This window comes from Triturus cristatus, chromosome 11 (assembly GCF_964204655.1).
Source record: "Triturus cristatus chromosome 11, aTriCri1.1, whole genome shotgun sequence".
NCBI lineage: Eukaryota > Metazoa > Chordata > Amphibia > Caudata > Salamandridae > Triturus > Triturus cristatus.
In genome coordinates this window covers 422240596-422264773 of record NC_140594.1, presented here as the reverse complement: position 1 = coordinate 422264773, position 24178 = coordinate 422240596, and the positions used below count along the sequence as shown (strand labels likewise).

At 46.4% G+C, this 24178-nt stretch overlaps 1 protein-coding gene across 1 annotated transcript in view; it reads right to left on the bottom strand.

Moving 5' to 3' along the window:
• Nucleotides 1-2814: 2814 nt before the first annotated feature.
• PCYOX1 (prenylcysteine oxidase 1) overlaps nt 2815-24178 on the bottom strand; it is a 340694-nt gene continuing 319330 nt past the window's right edge. Inside the window, exon 6 of the mRNA XM_085636218.1 lies at nt 2815-5478. Coding sequence (XP_085492344.1) covers nt 4823-5478 — 656 coding nt within the window. The 3' untranslated portion in view covers nt 2815-4822. The remainder of the gene's footprint in view (nt 5479-24178) is intronic.

The window sequence follows — 24178 nt, the reverse complement described above, 5'->3', positions numbered from 1 at the left end:
TTGTTTCCGGTCCAGTGAAGACCTGGCTTGGCAGTTCGGGCTGGACTGTTACCATGAGGCACACGTCCAGACTGATTTGCATATGGCCATGTCTGAACTGGGGTGGTGGAGTGAGCTAAAGAATGATGATGGATTAAACCCAGATCAGTTGACTGGGGGTGAGCGTTTGATTTGCTCAAACGCTCCGTCCATCATCCCCTTTGGTATTGCTACTTGCTACATCGACAACCTATGTCCTGAGTTGCCTTATACTATAAATCCAATCCCTTGCTATTGAAACTAAAATCAATAGTAAAGCTCTGCCAATACCATCCTATAAGCAATCCATGTGTCCTTGTGGCATGCACATTTAGCTGCAGCTCACTACTTATATTTAAAATTGCCTACAACTCTCCAATTACATCAATGAGTACATATCCATCTCCACTCAATTTCTTACTTCTTCAGTCTTGCTTCCCACTAAAAAGCTTTCCCAACATTTGTTACAAAATACTATTATACATTTAAAAAATGGATATTACACACCTTCAGTCTACACTCCAACCACAAGTATGCACCTATGATACCCTTCATATTTGCTTTTAACACTACATCTATCCTTTTATAGTTGTATTCTTCTCATTCATGCCCCACCACCATCTGTATACAAACCACCTACCAAAATCTAATGTTCCACATCGGTTACATTTTGCCTTCAAGTTAAACAGACCATGCTGCTAGGAAATTGTTGGTGACTGACACCTGTAGTGCAGTTTTTAACCCGACTCTTTGCCATGTTCTCGCTTTCCTCAAGTTCTCCTCATAACTCTCTCTCATCTTGACTGCTAACTTTCCTATCCTTCACCACCTGTGCCTTCCCGGTCTAGCCCTCGTCCAGATCCTCCTCACAATTTATGGTCTGCTCAATGCTTTTAAAGAAGTATAAAATACCTCATTTAGATTCGGTCTTCTTTCATGCATACTTCCTTTCGCACTGCCCCACTCTTTCACGCCAAACTGATCTTTAAAATACTCATCATACGTATCTACTAATTGACAAGTCTCACCATCTTTTAGCTTTCTCATTCCACAATTCGATCTTTCAAGAAGAACACTAATTTTAGGTGTCTTTAATCATGTTAAGTTATTGTAAGAACACTTCAAAGCTGTTCAACACCCCCACAACTTTGTTTTTGTCAATTATTTGAGACTCTCACTTGCAAGCTTTCCATACCCAAACAGTGCATTGTTACATTGCTTTACCACACCACTGAAAACGTTGTCAAAATACTGCAATCACAATGTTTATAATGCACCAACAAACTTCACTTTAAAATAGGCTCTCCTGGATTCAACAAAGAAAATAAAGTTGGTGCTCTTATATCTTGCATATTTAGTGCATTCGCACAGCTCAAACTCCGACTCAGCTCCATTGTGCTAACCCAACCCAAGACCACTGGTGTACAATGCTAAAATAAAGATCGCACGGTATCCTTTGGAGTGCAAAGTCTGAGAGTCCATTCTGTCCATATATCCACGTGTTGAGCCAAACTGGATTCTACTAGGAGTTTAAACCAATCTAAAAATGCCACAAACTCAACACCTTTTAAACAGACAAAGTGTACAAATTTCCACAAAAAAAACAGTCATGGCGAGTTAAGATTACGTCAAAAAAATTACTGTGCCAAACTCACCTAGAAGATTCTCATGAGCATTTGTTCAGAAGATCAATAATAATAATCTACAAATTATCCTTTCACACTCAGTCCAGTATACAAGGAAGCAGCACCAGCTGGATTCAAGCCTGGTTTACATGTGTGAGGCATCACACAGGCAACCAACCACATATAGGAGGACATGCACAGTAATCTGTTAAAAGCCAAGAGGGAAATACCCTGTCTTCGTCATCGCTAATCCATTACATTATAGTATCTGTTGCACAGGGACCAAAACATGCTGACGCATAATGCATAGGCAAAAGATATCCACATTCGGAAGAATGGTCTTGAGAGCTATACACCAAGCTCAAAGATGATCCTAAAACTCCAGTTACACCAAAGACCACCAAAATTAAGCAAGGGTTAAGCCTCATGAGTAACTAAAGCTCCACTCACAGGTACAAATGCAATTGGGAAAAGCTACAAGTCAGGTGCAAAGACACCAAATGATTTTGAACTCTCACAATAAAGGCTGGCGAGAAGAGATGATACCAGGTTAACTACCAACGCCACCGCTCTGCCACAAGTACTTCACAGCCCCTGTGCCTAATTAAACAAAAACAGTATCTTACTCTGACACACTTGAGGATGGACATGGCTACTTCCATAATAGTGCTGACGTACGTTTCTACAGCATTAGCAAACGCGGTCTCTCCCTTGTAAGGGGGCAGGGATTGCTCGACACTCACCGCCAATGTCATGAGGAGAAATCCGCACATGGTTAAATAAATCCCAGCACTTTGTTAAGAAGGTAGAGAATACATTTTTCCTTTGGAAGACATTCCACCAAACTAACATCCACTCAACAGACTGCAACACCCATAAATTCCACACTCCGTTCAATCTAGCTTTTACATTTCTCAAGCCACTAACCGGACTCGCAGTGCGCCCTGGGGTATTGAAGGCAAAATATTTTAGAATATTCAGTCAGTGGCGATAATCCCTAAACACACAGGGCTGGATGGGCAATTGTTTTACAGAAGAACGAATTTCTGGCACTAACCGGAGTGGTTAGCATTATCATATGACAAATGAGGTCCCACACCTTAGCGGTCATCCGTTATCCAAAATCTTTGGGACTCATCTCGAATATACAACACTAAATTATTCATGGTTATTCTTTTGTAAAAAAAATATTTTTATTGCATTCAATGTTTATTATTATTTTTTTTTACAAATTAGATATCAGGTTTTAATGATCAGGTAGAACAAACTTGACTCATGAAAGACTTGTTCCAATGAGTTTTTCTTTCTAGGCTAGTCAACCATTTCCACAAGATTTTCCTCAACACCATCAGTATCCCCATTGGGTTGTGCTAGGGGGGAGATAGTCTCTCTACTCATTCTATCCATTCCTCTTTTGAGATGAATATCACATTTTCAGCGCATTGCTAGGTCACTTTTAGTTATTACCCCGAATTCTATATCATGGTTATCAGGAAACCGGTCCATTTCTCATCTCCTAAATGTACCGAGGAATGCTCATATTTCCCCTTGCTTATGGACCTGCACTGGCTGCTGGTTGCCCCAAAATCCAATTTAAAACAGTCACTATGATTCATAAGTCTGTGTAGATATTGCTGTGGTTAACCGAAACTGTGGTTTACACCTGATTGTCCTACTAGGGAAATACCACTTCCTTGTGGAATTTGCTCCTAAATGAGTTGCCACAGAATCTAAGCTCCTCTCTCAGAGGAAGGTGCTAATAAACCATTTGAGTAACTATCCGTTATTGGCCTCAGCCTTCAGCTAACCTGTTTTCTAACAGGAAATAAAGACTTGGAGTTATTACATTTCCATCTCATACATTTAAGACTACTATTTAATAGAGATGGTCGTGTATATTTTCTACCCCCTAGCAGCGTATTCTGTATGAAATCGAAGCAGTGTTTAAATCCCTACATTTTCTGGGGAGCATGTGCACATAGACCAGTGCTCATACATTAGCTGTACCAGGAGCATTTTACTCCAAGACTTTCATAGACTCCGTACCGCCTTATAATCCCTATTAGCAATATCAGATTAGTACAGAAATTCTTCCAACAGATTTCATCCTCTAGTTCTCCTCTGAGGTACAACAAGGCCCAAGGAGAAGTTGAAATATGTTACATTTTTCAAGTATACGTGGGAGGTTGGTCCCCTAGAGTTAAATTATAGAAAATCTATCTAAGGCAACTAACACTTGCGCAACCATTATTTTCTGAAGTACTGCACTTTAAGTGAGCAAAACGTATTTCTTCACAAGCCAGCTTTGTAAGTTTCCCTTCCTTAGGTAATGCACACCATCCACACAGAAACTATATTCACTAGAATGTTCTCGTCATGATCCCTGTGCTTAGATTCTGACTTTGTGGCAGCGCAACATCAAATCAGTTCTACCTTCAAATGTTGGCGTTGTGTTTTTTTCATATGCCACATGCTTACATGAGTTCTCTGCATTACAGCTAGACTTTGGGATGGCTTTATCTCTCTCACCATCACAGATAAAGTTTGTCTCGCCACTCCAGACCTCTGTTTCTGGTCCAAGCCCCATAGCAGCGCAAATGCAGTACAACATATCCTTCATTTCATCCGGGTCATATCTTCAGTCATGTGATTAAATGATTGGTACATTTTGCATTAAAACATAAGCAATGTGTTTCAACAGTCATAATGTGTCACTAACAGTAAAACTGTGGTGCGGTTTAGGAACACACGGTTAAAGCTGCAAAATGACAAAAACAATAAATCACAAAAAGCTACTATGCAGAAATTGTTGCGACAAATGGGAACATACAAGCAAATTGTGGACTTAAGGAGTGACACGCAAGGCACAGACTGCTGTCTAGAATCTTGTTACCGAGAGCCAAATAGGATTGCCTTAATAATCACTAGTGCAACTGCAGAGATATGACTAGGTATCTATCATACGTCTCTGCTTCATTACCACATTGTTTGGACGCGGCCATAAAGCGTTTGGAGATGGCAGGGATAGTGTACGAAAGGAAGCCTGTTGCACTTAATTTACTGGGCAACTAGCAGGTCAACAGCTGATTTACAGATTAGTGGAAGATGACGGGTGTAACAATTGGTCACCCTTTATCATTTGTACATCTTCATTTGGAAACACAGAAATATCAAAGTAATCAGAGTTCGGATTTCATTTTTTCATTCAGATTTTCCTGGTCGATTTTATCCGTGTTCTCAAACCATTGGTGGTGTGCAAGGAGAGCCACATTCTTGGCTGAGATCGCACTCATTTCCATCGCACTGGCTGCAATTTCAATGCTGCTGATGTAATAAATTCTCTCTTTCAGAACAACTGGCGGCACTCTCTCTGGAGGGTGGTAGTGCGGGTATGCTAGCCATGTCTTCGACTTAACTGCTCCATGAGACACAAAAAGCAGCCCCAGTTGCTGCTCCGTTAGAGGGTTGGGCGAGAACACCTTCCATACGGGGTCATCTGTTGAAGCTCCCAGTGGCTGGTTTGCTTTGACTTGAACTGGTGTGACGACACCAACGCTGCTGAAGAACAGATTTGGGTCTTCCATTGTCAAAATTTCAGTAAATTGTAGTTTGCAGGGCTCTGGACAGCCAAAAAACGAGCGGTTTATCTGGCCTTTAACAAAGGTAGCCACAGTTTGGTGGTAGGGATTCTTGACGGCTGGAACAGAGAAGGGGAAGCTGATGCCAGACATACCAGAGTTTAGTGGTGTAGCCACTATAACAATATCGTACTGGCTGTAGCTCTCATCCGAGTCGGTCTTATAGTTCACCTGATACAAATGCATTGAGCCTTCACCTGTAGAACAAGCATACACACAAAATGCATAATTAGAGTTGAGTTTCTGAAAGGATATATTTATATACAATCTAAACAGGGTGCAAGTAGTATTAATTCTTCAACATTAACCATATTACTGTATTATTACAGTGAATCACCTTCAACATGGACAATATCTTTATTTGAACCTGTTACAAAAAAAACCTACAAGAATTTGAAGTATGGTGTCAACGGATACCCCTACAGTTCATGATTCTCCCCTTTATAATATTAGAAACGTTAATGCTAGAAACCTTGCTTCTGCAGCTAGTCAGTACAAAGTAGTTAAAAATGTTAGACTTAAATCTGCATGTCCACCCTATGTAGGCTTTTCTATTACTAGCTACATTAGCAAGAGGAGGGGCTCATGTCAAAGACGACCTGCGCTAACATGCCAGAGCAGGGATGTGGCAGGTTATTATAAAGAAGGAAGAGTTTACTGCAAAATTTGCCAGTTTCTTTAATACACTCAATAGCAAGGAGAAACTGGATAGTCCTGCCCCTGAACTGGATTTCGTGCGGGACCTCCACTTGACCTCTCTAAGGCTGGTCAGCAGATCCTTCAGGGAAAGATTTCGGAGAAGGGCATCTCAGATGCTATTATGACATGTCCAACAACAAAGCCCCGGAGGACTGTGGTTTTCCGGTGGACTTTTATAAGATTAACAGGGAATTGACGGTCCCATTCATCTACAGACTTTAAGGAGCTTGAAGGTGATACTGTTATACGGCTGGAATTCAATACAGCACTTATCAGCCTCATCCTGAAGTCCAACAAGGATTTTACTAATTGTGCGAGTTACCGCCAAATACCACTCCTTAATGCAAACATGGCGATCCCCGTAAAGGTCCTGGCGACCCGCCTTAAGAGAATTCTCCCCAGTTAGTTACATGACTCAAGTGGGACGCGTGCCCGGGCGTTCTTCCTCGCAACAATATGCATCTCCTTTTTAATGTTCTCTGGCACATATATAATGATCCAGATGATAAGTTGCGGCTTTCCTTGGATGCCGAGAAGGCTTTTGACCGGGTTGATATATATTTTATATGTTAAGCAGTGCAGGGATAGGTTCTAGTTTTATGGTTAAGGTCCGGTGGCTCTACACTGCCCCCACAGCACAGAGTGACTGTGGAGGACATATTTCGGAGCCCTTCCCTGTATCGGGCGGTACGAGGCAAGGTTGCCCACTGTTGCCCTTGTTGTTCCTTTTAACTCTTGAGCCTTTAGCAGCTCCTATCCACCAGTCCGCTCATACACAGGATGTGGATACACCTGTGGGAATTTGCAAAATTCTGATCTACACTGATGACATCTTACTAACTTTGAGCAACCTAAATTCCTTTGCTCCACATCTCCGGTCTATAATTGATGCCTTCTCGGATTTCTCCGGGCACAATCAAATCGGACTAAGTTTGAGGCGCTACCGCTAAAGAACTATAACCGGGGACCTACACAAGATATTTTGGGTTTCACGAGGAAGACTTCAGGATTGAAATACCTGGGATTGATGGTTAACAGGGGTCTGGATAAGATGGTAGATGACAATATACAGCCCTTACTGACTAAAATAGAACAGGACTTCGCAAAATGGTAGACTCTACAGGAGTCTTTTTGGGGGCGGAGCACCCCCAGCCCCCAGAATTAACTATGGTTTTGGAATGCTGCCTTCGTGATACCTATGTGTAACCTTTAAGCATTTAATCACTGCATAAAGTGGTTTGTCTAGGTGGGCAGGAAACCTTGCCTTAAACCACCATGGCTGAATAAAGACACTAAAGCAGGAAGTCTAACTCCCTTACATGTGGTTATACTATCTGGCACAACACCTCTCACAACTGGCCTACATGCTATTACCTTTTCATAATCAGCCTCTCTGGGTGTCTTGGGAACAAGACTCTGCACAGGCCCCTGTGGGTTTAGGTATTATGTAAAACACCGACGTTTTGACTAACCTGCACTGGTCACCTGGAAAGACACGCAGAGACTCTTGGGTAATGTCAGAACTATTCCTAAAGAAGCATCACAATGGTTCAATTAGGACGTTACTGTGGACCAGAAGCCAATCAGATGGGCTCGAAGGGGACTCGTTTCGATCCTTTCAGATGCTCAGATCAGAATTTGCTCAACCCCAGTAACAGCTGTGGCGATATTGGCAAGTGTGACCCTGCTTACGGGGTAAACTGGGGGGCGGGATCGGATCCCTCTCTTAGCGTCGCCCATCTTAGATTACATTAGGATATGGGGATTGTCCACGGGAAGTGTGTCTAACATGTACCAAATACTCACTGACAATCTCTACTCACACAATACATGAATGGCTACTAGGTCTTATTGGTAGGAATGGTTGAGAGTAGCCTACTCGAAGGCTGATTAGAAGGAATTCCTAGAGTACCATGATCGTTCACCTAGAGAAGCACGACTAAATTATGCTTATTTCAAGATTCTCCATAACTGATATTGGTCTCTTCACAAGTTGTATATGGCACACTTAATCCCTAATACTGTATGCTGGCGATGTGTGGACATTGCCTGTGATCTGTGCCACATATTGTGGTCTTTCCCTACTCTAGATACCTACCGACTAGTGCTCCATATGGGGAATATAACACGCCTCCAGCTACATACTGTAGGAAGGTGGCTCTGTAAATACTATATCAAAGTAAGGTATAGTGTGCACACAGTCCGGTGCATCCCCAAAGGCTTACAGAGGTAAAAGTAGATAATACCTTACTCTCGATGTGTGGTAGTGTGGGCGAGCAGTAAGGCTTTATCAGAGGGTAGTGTTAAGCATTTATTGTACACACTCAGGCAAGAAATGATGTCACACACTCAAAGACTGAACTCACACCAATTGTTTGTATAAAAAATGTCTTTAGTTGTATTTTATTTTTAGAACCAAGCAGGACTTGGTAGAGGTAAATAGAATTGTACTTTTCAAAACAGGTTGATCAAAATAAGCAAGCTGGATGAAATTGACTTTGTTACAGGTTTTTAAAACAGGCATTTGTAATTACTTTGTGATCACTTTTCAGATTACTCGAGAGTACTTTTTAGATACATTTTTCTACTCATTGTGGTATGTCTAGATATCACACTGGGAAATTTCCTAGACGACAAAGGTAAGTAAAACCCTTTTGCATTAAAACACAGTTGCTTCGGTTTCCATACAAACACAATTCAACACTTAGAACTTATTCAGAGTAAAAGCAGTCAATGCAATCCTAAGGAGAAAAATGAGATTATCTGTTTGCAGATAAGCAATCGGTCTTTAGGGTTGAGTTTCGGCGGTTAGAACAAGGGTACCACCAGGATCAAGGATGCACTCAAAGAGCACCCACAGCGGCACTAGGGTGGCCGGGTGCAAAGTGCTGAGGCCCAATGTTAGCCTATGGGGCTAGGGGGCCATCGGTTGGTGACTGCGCTCTGGCAAGCTACACGGTTGAGGGGGCAAAGCTCTAGCTTTAAGCTCTGGGCAAAGGGGGAGCAGAGTTCGCACACAAGGTGCACCCACAATGGCACAGGGGCGACCAGGTGCAGCGTGCCAATTTGGCATTGGGTGCCTTGTTGGTTGCAATGGGAGCTCTATGATCAGAACACTGCAGATTCGGACAGGGGAGCTTTCTGGAGGAGACCAACGGTTCGAGAGGTAAATTAGGATGCAGGAGGCTGCCTCGACACCAATGCTTAGGCCACCCAAGGCCATGGGGCGTTGGGTGCAGGGGTGTCTTTAGGCATCTGGTTTCCTTACTAGCTTTGGTCACGGTGATCCTCCAGAATGAGGCTGCAAGCGTTGTCGGAAGGCTTGAGATAGGTCAAGGATCAACAGATCAAGTCGTGTTCGCTGGGGCAACCTACGCATGGTGTTCGGCCACTCGAACTCTGGCTGTGGGCATCAGGTGCAGACTTGCAGATTCGGCTAGAACCAGAGTCTGGTTCTTGAGCAAATCCGGTGCTCACGGGAAGCAAAGTCTTTGCAGGGAAGGGTCCCTTCCTTGGGGTGGGTACACCCTCTATTATGCCACCCTCCAGTGGGAGGGGGGCATACGCCTCTCTCTGGTTGGCTGGGTCCCCCTCATCTTCAAGATGGAGGGGACTGACAGTTGTGATTCGCTTTGCCTCCTCCACCTGAGGGGTGTAGATGGCAAAGGTAGGCACACCTCTAGTCCTACATTAGTTTTCCCACTGATTCTCCCTCCCAAAGTGGGGGTTAGAACCGAAGGGGGCCAGTTGCTGGGAGCAGCAAATGGCTGGGCCAGCTCACAAAGGCGGCAAGCCTTTAAAGCTCCCCCTTCGTGGACACTGCCCATCCTGCGGGAGGAGGCTTGGCACCTCTGCCCAGGATGTGCCTTGTTTCAGGACCTAAAGAGTGGGAGGCTCTCAACCCAGGGGTCCAGAAACATGTTTGAGTGTGGGAACTGGCGAGTTAGCTCGTTTTTCAGGGGGCATCTCTAAGATGCCCTCTGAGTGCATTTGGCATTAAATCCCATACTGGCATCAGTGTGTGTTTAATGGGCTGAGAATGTTTGATACCAAAATTCCCAGAATTCAGTAAAGTCATTATGGTGCTGTGGCGATAGTAATGAGAAACTCCCAGACCATATGCGCTTTATGGCTTTACGGCTTTACTGCACTTACAATGACTAAGAATGGCCTTAGACACTTTAGGAGTACATGGCTCCTGCACCCTCACCAGTGGTATAGTGCACTCAGCTAGAGGGGTGTCTTACCTATACCATAGGCAGTGGGTTTTAGACATGCCACACAGGTCGCTTTTCTCTGCACCAACACACATACTGCTCTTGCAGTCTGCATGTTTTAAGGTCCGGGACCGCTAAGGGTGGCACAATATGTGCTACAGTCCTTAGAGGCCTTCCCTGGTCCCAGTACCCATGGTACCTTTTACAAGGGACTTACATGTGGCCAGAGAGTTGCCAACTGGGGGTGCAAAGGAACAGTTTTAGAGAAAGAACACAAACCCTGGGTACCTGGTAAGCAGGAACCCAGGGCACACTTAGTCAAAGAGCATCAAGAAAAAGTGGGGGTAACCATGCAAAAAGGGGCACTTTCCTACACATACCTTTTGTAGAATCTGACAAGAAAATAAGTCACTTACCTGTAACAATAGTTCTCCAGTATGGAATCTTTCATAGATTCAAATGCTAGAATCATTCCCGCAGTCGAGATGGGAGTTCTCGGTATATAAAAACAGCAATGCTAAGTTAGCATCAACTAGAAAAAGAGGCCTAGGCTCATTTCAGTTTTGTAACCTATACATATCTTTTTGCAAAAGAGACCAAATCTAGGCTTTAGCCAATCGTGATACCTTACCCTCTAGAACACTCCCGAGAGAACCTCCGACTTTCAGATTTTCACAGCACCGGTGCAATAAGCATATCCACAAAGGTCTTAAAGGTGAGCTTCTCAGGGGAGGAGGGTGGGTTGCATGGGAATCTATGAAAGATTCCAACATTGGAGAACTATAGTTACAGACAAGTAACTTATTTTCTTACTCCCGTATTAGAACTTTCATAGATTCACGTGCTTGAATAAGAGTAGCTAGCATTTAGAAGCACATCTTTGTTGTAGTTGTCCTTGAATAAATAAAAAACAAAACTTAAGAGCATGTTTGTAATTTGTAATTCTTAATTTCTTAAACTGCAATAGGAGAAAGTATAGAACACACAGATATATATATGCACACATACACCCATATAATGGTGATGAAAAAAGGAAGAATAGAGTAAGAAAAAGAACATGTGCCAGGTCTTTGGAAAGCAAAGGAAGGAGGGGTGAAAAAGAAAGCTCATTGTCATTGAAACAGGTTCCTCAGTACTGCCTGTCCAGGTGCAGCGTCACCGTGAACCAAGGAGTCTAAGCAGTAGTGCCTGGTAAAGGTGCGGATACGCTTCCAGGTCGCCACCCTGCAGATCTCCTGGATTGGTAAGCCGGCAAACAAGGCAGTTGAGGCAGAGACCGCTCAAGTAGAATGTGCACGGGTCCTCCCCTGGAGGGTCTTTCCTAAGGCCTGATGACAGTACTGGATGGCACTAGAAATCCAATGGGCAAGGTCTTATTTGGAAAGAGGACGGCCCACAAAGAGTTGGGGTGATTTTCGGAAGGTTTTAATCCTCTGGAGAGAACATTTTACACTGCGCTGAATAACTAGAGAATGAAAAGCTCTCTGCTGGTGTTGTAGGAAAAAAGGGTTTAGAACCAGTGATTCATTTAAATGAAAGTCCAAAGAAACTTTAGGGATGAACTTGGGGTTTGTACGTAACATTAATCTATCATCCCTGAATTGAAGAACAGGGTCCCGGATAGTGAGAGCCTGCATTTCACCAACTCTTCTAGCAGATGTCAAAGCCAGTGATAGAGCCACTTTACATGGCAGAAGTTTCATCTCTGGGTTCGTAGGGATGTTTCATACGTTGAGACAGGACCACGTTAAGGTGCCAGAGTGGTGGGGGAGGCTTGACAGGTGGAAAAACCCTAAAAAATCCCTTCATGAATTGTTTGACGATTCTCGCTGACCATAAAGAAGGGCCTGAAGAAGTTCTTCCAAAACGTGAAATAGCTGCGAGATGGACCTTAATAGATGCATGAGCCAGACCAGATTTAGTCAATGAAAGGATGTAAGGAAGGATCTCATGAGCCGAAGAGGAGAAAGGATGAACGCCAGATTCCTGGCGGCAGAGACAAAACCAATTAAATATGTTTTGTTAGTGCTCTGTGCCAGGGCGTGAGAAAGAATTTCCTTACATTCAGTGGAAAGGTTCAAATGATCAAACTATTTGTGTTCAGGAGCCATGCCGCTAATCGAAGCAATTTGGGATCCAGATGCAGTACTTGACCTCAGGACATAGTCAATAGCGATGGGATAGGATCCAAGAAAATTGGCTGCCTCTCCGAAAGGAGTTCTGTGTACCAATACTGGGTGGCCAACATGGGGCTATGAGGATCATCCTGCAGGGTTCTGCCTTAATCTTCATGAGAAGCCTTGGCAGGAGGGGAATGGGAAGATAAGCGTAGACAAAGGTGCGTGACCATGCCATCGAAATCGCATTCCTCCCGGATGGTGATGCCAGCTTGCGAAGTACAGGCATTTCCTGTTTTCCGGAGTCGCGAACAGGTCTATGGTGGTTTGCCCCAGTGCTGAAGGATGTTGTCCAGTGTTCCCTGGTGCAGTTCTCATTCGTGGCACGCAGACTTGAGCCTGCTGAGTGTATCCGCTGTCGTGTTGAGATTCCCCGCAAGGTCTTCTGCTCTCAGTAAAACTCCATTTTGGATCGCCCACTCCCAGATGCATTGAGCTTCCGGCAACATTAGAGGAGACCTTGTGCCCCCTTGTTTGTTGACAAAATGCATCGCCGTTGTATTGTCCGTCCTGATGACAACCAATGAGTTCCCTATCCTTGGTAAAAATGCTTGTAGGGCTAAACATATTGCTCTTCGTTCCAACAAACCGATGTGGAGAAGGTGATGATGTTGCTGCCAACAGCTACAGATTTGAAAGTTTTGCAGGAACGCTCCCCATCCTTCTAGAGATGCATCCATGGTTATTACTCGCAGAGCTGGGAATGCCAGAAAAGACAGGCCTTTTGAAATGTTTTTTCTGTTCGTTCCAATAAGAGACAGCTTGAACCATAGTCCGAGTTACTCTGATGTCTTCGAAAGAACCTACCACTTGACGCCAATGTAAGTTTAGTTGGTCCTGAAGAGGACGCAACCTCAGGTGGCAAAAGGGAATGAGGGGGATGCAAGATGACATTCACCCTAGGAGAGACTTGTAACAGTGAACTGAAAGTGACTTTTTTCTTAGGAAGAGTTGAGCCATAGATATCAGTTTGGTTTGTCTTTTGAGCGATGGAAAGGCTTTGTTCAGAGTTGTGTACAATATAGCTCCCAGAAAGGTAATGCTTTTGGATGGTTGTAGGCTTGATTTCTCCTTGTTTTAGGTAAGGTCTAGATCATCAAACAGACTTGAGCAAACCACGATGGACAACCGGGATGCCGAAATAGATGGTGGTTTGATCAGCCAATCGTCCAAGTAAGTAAACTTCTGGTGATGCTGCCTTCTGAGGAAAGCCGCCGCTGGGGCCAGACACTTTATAAATATCCTTGGCGCCGATCTTAGGCCGAATGGCAGGACCTCGAATTGGTAGTGGCTCCTGGCTACAGTGAAGCAGAGATACTTACTGTGCAATGGATGAATGGGAACATGGAAGTAAGCGTCCTGTAGGCCTAAAGTGGCCATGAAATATCCTGAATTTAGAAGCAATAGTATGTCTTGCAAGGAGACCATGCCGACTGACTTTCTTGGAGCAGGTGTGGAGACCTCAAGTTTAAGATAGGCCGCCACTTTCTGAAAGCCTTCCATACCAAAAAGAAACTGGAGTAGAGCCCTTTCCCTCTTTGGGATTCCGGAACTGGTTATATTGCCTCTTTTTGGAGCATCAACTGGGCTTCTAGGCGCAGGAGGTGTAGATGTTTTGTCGCTTGTAAGCGAGGTGGAGTGGATGGTGGTATTTGAATAAACTCTAAAGTATGTCCAACCTGAATAATGTTGAACACCCATTGATCCGTTATGTTTCGCCAATTCTAGATGTATAAAGCGATTTTTACCCCCATGGGTGCGTGAGCGGGGGAAGGAAAAAGAACCGGAGCCTGAAAGTTGTCATTGGCGACGTGAGTAGTCCTTACCCTGTCACACTGCTCTCCCTCTGGTTGCCGATCTGGAATAGGTCGCAGATGGAGATTGCAGCTGAGTGTATTGCGGTCAATAGGGTTGTGTAGAGGAGGTATAAGAGGGATATCTATATTGGTGGTATCCACCTCTGTATGAGGGCAGACCTCTTCCTCGAGCCCCTCGAAAACCAAACGTATGGTATTGGAGTATCCCAAATGGATTTGCCGTGTCAGTGTCCTTTAGATCCTGGAAAGCTTCATCGATATGTTTCCCAAAAAGGGCCTCTCCATCAAAGGGCAGGTCCAATATCTTATTTTATATCTCAGGCTGAAAAGATGTTGCTCTGAGCCAACCTTTTCGGTGCAAGACTGCCTCTCCTGTCCGAGACCTAAAAGCTGTTGTAGCAATATCCATCGTGCAATCTATAACCTCTGAGGAAGCCCTCTCACCTTCTTGGAGGATCTTCTTGGCGTGCGATTTACTCTCATCAGGAAGTTAGTGGAAGTAAGTGGTTAGATCGCACCACATCTGGTGATCGTAGCAACCTAATATTACCGAGCATTAGCTGCCCTGACCAGAAGTCCTGACATCGAAGAGAATAGTTTGCCTGCATTGTCAAGGCTTCTGCCTTATTTGTCCAGAGGTGTTGTAATCGGAGCAGACGGGTTCTTGGTCTTCCTTTGAGCCGCCTAGGAGATAACGGAGTCTCGCTTTGGGCGGCCCACCAGGCAGGCAGGACTATCCTCTGGGGCTTTAAGGAATATGCTACTTACCAGTATGCATCTGTTCTTGGCATGTAGAGCTGCAGATCTATACACTGTGCATAGCTCGCCATCTGGTGTTGGGCCCGGATGTTTGCAGTTTGTTTTTCCTGTTGGAAAGTCTTTGGAAGTCACGAGTTCGGTGACTCCTCCTCTGGTTCGTATTGCGCATGGGCTTCGGCTCCATCCTCAGATTGTTTTTTGCCAGCAGGAGCAGGGAAAGATGGAGCGTAGTAGTATCAGTAAAGAAACCCATGTGTATTGTATCTAAATAAGATAAGACTGGAACGGATACAGGTAGGCGGGTGGGCGTGTATAGATCTGCAGCTCTACATGCCAAGAACAGATGCATACTGGTAAGTAGCATATTCCGTTCGAGGCATATGAGTTGCAGATTATACACCGTGCATAGATTATATAGCAGTACCCAACCCTAGCGGCGACCACCGGCATCCGTTGCAGTTGTTTGAAACAGTGTCTTTAGTACAGCTTGGCCTACACTAGCTTGTTGCTTGGTTTGCACATCTACACAGTATTGTTTTGTGAAGGTGTGCGGTGTTGACCATGTCGCTGCTTTGCAGAGGTCATTTAGTGGTATGTTCCCTAGGAAAGCCATAGAAGCCCCTATCTTCCTTGTAGAGTGGGCTTTAGGGGGAACAGATACCGTTCGTTTTGCTTTGTGGTGGCAAATCTGTATGCATTTTACAATCCACCTAGCTATCCCTGATTTAGAAATAGGGTTGCCTTTGTGTGGTGGGGAGAAGGAGACAAATAGCTGTTTGGTTTTCCTGAAAGGTTGTGTTCTTTGGATGTAGTAAAGTAAAGCCCTTTTAACATCCAGTGTGTGTAAGGCTCTTTCCGCAACTGTTTGGGGTTGCGAGAAAAAGACTGGTAATTCTACCGACTGGTTTAGATGGAATGGAGAAATGACTTTGGGTAGAAATTTGAGATTGGTGCGGAGTACAACCTTGTTGTGATGCATCTGGAGAAAAGGTTCCTGTATAGTGAGTGCTTGTATTTCACTAACCCTTCTGAGGGAAGTGATGGCCACTAGAAAAGCGGTTTTCCATGTGAGAAAGTGCAGCTCGCATTTATGTAATGGTTCGAAAGGGGGTCCCAATAACCGTGTGAGGACTATATTCAAGTTCCAGACAGGTGAGGGTGGTACTCTGGGTGGAATTACTCTTTTGAGGCCTTCCATAAAGGCTTTGATGGCAGGCACTTTGAAAAGTGAGAGGTGCTGCCTGTTCTGTAAATAAGCAGCAATTGCAGCGAGGTGTAACCGAATGGAAGTATATGCTAGGTTACACCTTTGTAAATGGAGTAAATAACATATAATGTGCTGTATGGATACATTTAAAGGATTGATTGCGTTGTTGTGGCAGTAAACAACAAATCTTTTCCACTTTGCTGCATAGCACGCTCTAGTAGTAGGGCATCTAGCTTCCCTGATAATGTTCATGCAATCAGGAGGAAGGTTAAGGTACCCAAATTCTAGGACGCCAGATCGCAAGGTTGAGTTGAGCTGGGTCCGGGTGCTTGATCTCTCCATGGTTCTGGGTTAGGAGGCATGGTGAGAGGCGTAGCTTTTGGTGTGGTACTACTGAGAGTTCCAGCAGTGTGGTGTACCACGGCTGTCTGGCCCATGTTGGAGCTACTAGGATCAGTGTGAGGGAATGCGGTTGTAGCTTTCGCACCACTAATGGAATTAGTGGGAGAGGTGGAAAAGTGTATGCAAATTTGTCTGACCAGTTCATCCATATCGCATTGCCTTTGGACAATGGGTGTGGATATCTGGCGGCGAAGCTTGGGCATTTTTTGTTTTCGTGGGTGGTGAATAGGTCTATGTGTGGATGCCCCCACTTCTGAAACAACGGGTGAAGAACTTGTGGGTGAAGTTCCCACTCTGCTGTGTCTGTCTGCTGAGCAGATCTGCCAAGGTGTTTTGTACTCCTGGGACGTGTTGGGCTAGGAGAAAAATCTTTTGTGGAATTGCCCATCTCCATATGCTCTGTGCTAACAGAGAGCTGTGGAGAGTGTGTGCCCCCCTGTTTTTGAATGTAGTACATGGCAGTCATGTTGTCTGTGCGAATGAGGACTGCCTTGCCTGAAATCTGCGCCTGGAAGGATTTTAGGGCGAGGAAGATCGCCAGTAACTCCAGATGGTTGATGTGGAGTAACTTCTGTTGCGGCGTCCATGTGCCTTGTGCTGTGAGATGTAACAGATGAGCTCCCCAGCCGGAGAGCGATGCCTCTGCTGTTAGGATTATTTGTGGGACCGGGTCCAGGAACGGTCGACCTCTGGAAAGGTTTGTGGTGTTCCACCACTGCAGAGAGCGATGGGTGCGACCGTCTACCAACACCAGATCTGTCAGTTGTCCCTGGGCCTGGTTCCACTGGCGCGCTAAGCACTCTTGGAGTGGACGCATTTGGATTCTTGCCTGGGGCACTATAAAGATGCAAGAGGCCATCATCCCTATGAGCTGCATAAACACTCTTGCTGGGAGAGAGTGTTGACATAGGAATTTTTGACGCAGAGCCTGTATTTTTGCAATCCTGGCAGGATTGGGATAGGCTATGGCTTTTGAGGTGTCTATGGTGGCTCCGAGATATTGTTTTGTGTGTGATGGTACCAGGTGGGATTTTTGATGGTTCACCGTGAAACCTAGCTGGTGAAGTAGTTGGACCGTAGCGGCGGTATGTTGCACACATTGTTGGTAGGACGTGGCTTTTATCAGCCAATCGTCCAGATACGGGAAGACGTGAATGTGCTGTCTTCTGAGGTGTGCAGCCACTACTGCCAGGCACTTGGTGAAAACCCTTGGTGCTGTTACCCCGAACGGGAGCACCTTGAACTGGTAGTGTTGTCCGTCCACCACAAACCTGAGGTACTTTCTGTGAGACTGGTGTACTGGGATGTGAAAGTACGCGTCGTTCAAATCCAGAGTGGTGAGAAAATCGTTCTGGGAGAGGAGTGGAAGAACCTGTTGAAGGGTTACCATGTGAAAATGGTCTGTATGAATGTAGATGTTTAGAGGTCTGAGATCTAAGACAGGTCATAAAGTCTCGTCCGTCTTTGGAATCAGAAAGTACAGGGAGTAGACCCCTAAATTTTGTTGATTTATGGGGACCTGCTCTATTGCTCCTTTTTGCAGGAGGGAGATCGCCTCTTGTGTTAGTAGCGCAGTATGTTCTTGAGACATAGGGCGGTGCCTGGGTGGAATGTTTGGGGGTGTAGATGTTAATTTTAGGCAATACCCTGACTGAATAATTTGTGTCACCCATCTGTCTGAGGTGATTGTCTCCCAGACGTGAAGGAAATGTTGTAGCCTGCCCCCGACCGGAGTGGAATGGTCTGGAGGGAGCGGGGGAAAGTCATTGGGCAGGAGGTTTGGCAGAGCGGGCGGTATTTGTCTTGCCTCTGCCCTTATTATTATTGCCTCTGTATCCGCCTCTTTGATAACCCTTTGTGAAGGTAGATTGAGGAGGGGATTTGTAGGACGTGGATGCACTATCCGAGGAGTAGCCTCTGCCCGTGCCCCGAAAGGAAGAGCGGCGAAAAGAGCGCCTGGGAGTATGTGACTGCAGGGCTCCCATGGATTTCGCCGTGTCTGTATCTTTTTTCATCTTTGAGGGCTTCGTCTACTTTGGGGCCAAATAGATGATCTTGGTCGAATGGGTGGTTTAATATAGAGGCTTGTACCTCCGGTTTAAACCCTGAAACCCTGAGCCAGGCATGGTGACGGAGAAGGACACTGGTGTTTATGGCCCTGGACGCTGTATCTGCTGCATCCAGGGCACATCGTATCGAGGTATTAGTTATTGTTTTTCCCTCTTGAATAAGTTCATTAGCCCTAGTCTTGTACTTTTCAGGGAGATGGTGCATGATGGTCTCTAGCTCATCATAATGCGCCCTGTCGTATCGGGCCAACAGTGCTTGCGTATTGGCGATACGCCATATATTGGCAGCTTGTGACGCAGTGCGCTTCCCCGACGCGTCTAGGAGCTTGGACTCTTTGTCAGGTGGGGGCGCTTCGCCTGACGCCTGAGAATTTGAGCGCTTCCTAGCTGTAGATACCACTAGGGAATCCAATGGTGCAGGCCCTTTAATGTAAGAAGGGTCTGTGGGGGCGGCTTTGTATTTCTTCTCTATCCAAGGGTTTAGGACCCTGGCCCTGACTGGGTCTTTAAAAACCTCAGGGGCATGTTTAATTACGCCCTTTAACATAGGTAGAATGGCAGTGGACCTATGTGCATCGTCAAAGGTGTCTAGGAGAAAATCCTCCTCCACTGGGTCGGTATGTAACTCCACCCCGTGGTAGTGTGCCGCCCGTTGTAACAAATGGTGAAAACCCAAGGAATCTTCAGGTGGGGATGGCCTAGATGGGTAAAGGTCATCCTGTGGGACATCTGGGATGTCCGGATTGTTATAATCATCCCAGGGGTCTGGAGATCCAGTAGGGGCGGGATCTTGTGGCACATCTGCTGGATCATAATAAGGGTCCCCCAAATCGTCTGGGACAGGAGACAAGGTGGGGGAACGATGAGGTGGAGGGGGTGGAGGAGGTGGGGAAGGCACCCTGAAAGGAGAGGTAGCAGTGTCCTTTCTCTTTGGAAGTGGAGGTGGAGCTGGCTTGTCCAAGTGTCTCTTTTTTGAAGACAATGTCAAGTGTCCAGTCTTTGGATCTTTGGTGAGTGTTTTTTGCAAAGGATCCGGTGTGAAAAGCTCCTGCGACACTGGTTGTTCGGTCGGCGCCGAAGGTTTCGGGGCCGATGGCTTTTTAGGCTTGTCGAAGCCGTGCTTCCTTGGAACCTCTGTTTTTTTGGTCGGTGCCGAAGAATGCCTCGGCACGGGAGTGTCAGCGCCGGAGGAACAGGTTTCGACACCGAAGACTTCGGTGCCGGGTTTGGTGTGGAGGTGGAGGCCGATTTTTTCTTCGGTGCCGAAGGGTGTTTCTCGGCACCGGTGGTCGGCTGGCTCGAGCTCGAGCTGCCGGAAGGCTTAATAGGCTTCTTTACCGGGCCCGAAGGTGGGGTGTGAGAAGCAGTGTCCTTGGTCTTGCCTAGGCCCGGAGGCAAAGGTGTGACAGAAGCCTTTTTCGGTATCTGCGTGGGAGGGGGAATTGTACTCACGACCCGCTGCGCCGGAGTGATGTCCTCCACATCTGAGTCGTCGGCCTCGGAAGCGCTGACGAGGTCGTCGTCCTCCTGTTCGATGTCCTGCTGTCCCGGAGCTTTGACGTCGTCCCCGAAGATGTCGACTGGAGCGGAGGACGAGGAGTGCGCCATGTTGCGTCTAGCCCGTCGATCTCAAATGGTCTTTTTTGAGCGAAAAGACTTGCAGGCGGGACAGTCTCGGGCCTCGTGTTCAGGAGAGAGGCAGAGGTTGCACACCTCATGAAGATCGGTGTGGGGAAACTTGGACCAACATCAAGGGCCCTTCTTGAAGGGAGTTCTTTCCATCAGCCGAGACCGGAGCCGGAATAGGCCCGAAGGCCGCCGTCGACGACCGGAATCGAAGAAGTGCCGAAGAGAAGATGAGTAAGATGATTTATTATCTGAAGAAGCTCGACGAGCGAGGATTTTTTCTTCGATCGGTGAACTGGGAAGTTCGGAACCGGAGCGCGAAGTATTACATCCGAGCCCGATGGCGGAAAAAAACAATCTGAGGATGGAGCCGAAGCCCATGCGCAATACGAACCAGAGGAGGAGCCACCGAACTTGTGACTTCCAAAGACTTTCCAACAGGAAAAACAAACTGCAAACATCCGGGCCCAACACCAGATGGCGAGCTATGCACAGTGTATAATCTGCAGCTCATATGCCTCGAACATTTCTTTTTCAATCTAGGAAGAACAGGACTCACTGTGACTTGGGTTTTCATGACCTTAAGGCCCTCCTCCCATATGTAACCAATGGGAATGGCTCGCACAGACTTCCTAAAGGGTTCTTTAAAGTCATAAAAACAACACTTTGTTTCAGAAGTTGGCATTGGAAAATCAAATCTTTTGGTTGCTCTTTCTAGTAGATTATGAAAACCACTGATGTTCTCAGGTGGAGAATCTAAAGGTGAGGGTATAGCCCTCCCCGAAGTCATCTTCCTTGCATTTTCCATGTAACTCCGATGGACTGCGGGTGTAACCAAAGGGGCCATAGTCTTCATCAGTCCTGTTCTTCCAAGATATGTGACGGAATCAAAGGAGTTACCTTACTAAGTGATGTGACTTCTGAGGTTAATCGTCTAAAGCTTAATTTCTCTGCAGTCATTTTTTCCCTCATCGACTAGGTCGTCGACGGTGTCGTCAATGGAGCCACTGTCGTTGTTGACTGGGTCAAAGGCAAACTGGACATTGCAGTAATCGATGCCACCGACGGCGCCATAGCCGTTTTAATAGTCGACGATAAGGCTGTCAGTGGCACAATAACCGGCGATGCCTGAAAAGTCTTCAATGCTATCGTTGGAGGAGGTATCTACCAAGGCTCCTTGACTATAGATACCTAGGAAGCATCGCTCTGCGTCGAAGATGGTCTCTTCGTCGTCACGGTTGTCAACGATGATTATTTAGTCTACGGTAAAGCCTTAGTCGACAGTTTATCCTCAGGGGGAACAGAAGAAGGCTTTTTGAAGGCTTGCCTGCCCTCAGAAGGTGTTGAAGGCGGTACAGAACTCACCTTTTTTTTTTACCTTGCTGTCCCCTGTAAGATGTCTGTAGGAGACTAGGTTCTGCTTCTTATGGTTACCCCCACTTTTTGCTTGATGTTGCACTGTTTTGACTAGTCTGACCCCAGTCTATCAGCTTTCTCTTTTAAATTGACCTACATGTACTTTGCACACTCCAGCTTGGATACTGGGGTACCCTTATAAGTCCCTAGTATATGGTACCCATGTACCCAGGGCATAGGTACCCCAGAGGTCTCCCATGGGCTGAAGCATGCATTATGCCACCCATGAGAGGTCATGCAAAATTAAACTACAGGTCTGCTACTGCAACCTGTGTAGGCTGGTGCTTACACCACTTACTTTAGACAGAGGTTCACTATATCTATAGGTCACTACACTTAAAACTTATGTGTCACCCCTACAGCAGGCCTTATCAATCCTGAAGGAAGGGTACTGGGTTTTATGTGAGCGGGTGCCCCTGCATGAGCAGAGCCCCTCTGCAGCCTTTGGAGACCATCCTCTCAGGTTGTCTGTGACTCAGCAGGATAAATAGGTAGAGGTGCATTATAACCTCACGGTAAATGCTATCTCGAAAATGGCTGCATAGAAACATATCGTGTTTGGTATCAACACCTTGGAATCATACCTGCACACCAGTAACCGGTGTGGGAGGTATGATTCCACCCTTCTGAAGCAAGCTTCGTGGGGTCACTGTTCTATCCGGTGCCAGCCTTCCCGACCTGGATAGCACAAAATGGATGCTGTCGACCAGAGACATTTCTGCCCTCCTGCTGCTGAGCCAAGCTTGAGACGAGGAAGGCAGGACAATAGGCATCCTGTCACAGGAAGGTGTAACCACCTCCCAGACAGGATTTAGTGTATTGGGGCAGGGTGGGTACACTATCAAAGTGCCTGAAAGTCTGCACCTGGGGCACATTTGGTGGCCTTGTGCATAGTCCAGTTCAAACAAGTTCTGGGAGACGTTGGCTCCTGCTCTGGCGCGAAACTAGACAAAGGACATGGGAGTAACCTCCCCTCTGTCCTGCCCCTCCACTAGGCGGGTCCCCTGGCTGTAAGATTTTAGATTTTACATGGACAAGATTCTACAAGAAGAAACCACTGAGCTTTGACCGTCTGGACACTCTGGACTTCGACTGGGCCTGACAGTCTCCCTCTCCATCCAAAGCTTTGTCTGTGCCCTTGCTCCATACAGGCTCCCTGCAGGACCTGTGGTACACGAAGGACAACTGAAGAATATACCGTGGGGTGAAGGAGTCACGCCACTGCATTTGCAGGCACCTTAACGCAACTGACCGGTTTGCTGCTCCTGAGCTTCTGCGGACTCCGAAGATTTCAGCAACACAGGAGGTGTGTTAGGTGGGTTATGAACGTCCCTAAGGTTGATCTGCCCTCTCAGCAAGATTGAGGCCAGTATCCCTCGTGGGAACTGCATAAACTGAACCCCTGTGCACCGTGTCCATTTGCAGTTGCATATGCTTGTTGGCGATTCCCGAACTTGTGCATTGGACTCCGTGTAGTCCTGACCCAGAGCAGTATTTGCACCAAAGAACTCCGGCCTTCTCACACAGAGTGCTCCGTGGGCTGGTACTTTGCAATATTGCTCGAGGCCCCCTCGCGACTCCTGTTCATTCGGCCTGTGGGTCCTCCTGAGGGTCATCTTGATTTCGGTTGGGCTTTCCTGGTTGCTCCAGACGTGCCCTAACTCCTCATTGCTTGGGGAGTCCCCTGGACCTTGCTGCACCACACCGTAACCTGCTTGACCTTCCTGCATGGGGTGCTTTTGCCAAGGCTTGTTGGTGCTCCAGCCGGACACCGACCCCTCAGCACTCTACGTCCTTCATGAGACAGCTCGCATCTGGATCCTGGTCCTCGTGGCTGCAGAGTCAAGCATCCCCTCTTCGCACCTGAAGCACCCGACATCGGTGGTCATTCGTCTACCGAGCCCCTGGTCCCTCTGAAGTGACCCAGAATCTGTCTCCTCTTTCAGGTTCCTTCCTTCTAGAATCCAGGCTTGGATTCCACCGGACCCTTTTCACCTTCATGGCAGCAGAACTCCTTCACAGCCCTCCATTGAGAACGATAACGGTTTCCGACACCACATCAGACCTGTCCACCTGGCTCCTCCGGGATAGGCAACTTTGGTACTACGATATCCACTGGTGGGGTGGCTCTCCAACCACTTAAGTTCCAAAGGGTTTGCTCGAAGTCCTCCTAGAAGGGCCCTTAAACTTTAAAATTGCAACCGCAACTTCCCCATAGAATTGTACGGAGCCCGCGGTCCTGTTAGCACACTGCACCCGTCCTCCGTGGGGACCCGGTCTACTTACCTTGGGTGGTTCCAGGGATTCTACGTGCTCCAGACCTTGTCTTGACCCAAGTCGTGATTGTTATACCACTATTTTAGTGTATGGTTTGGTCTCCCCCTGGAGCCCACTGTGTATTGTGCTACTTACAACTGTTCTATGGATCTCGTATTGTGTGCTTTGTGTTCTATCCTCAGGTAGAGGATAGGAGTGTTATATTAATAAATACATATTTTTATATAACTA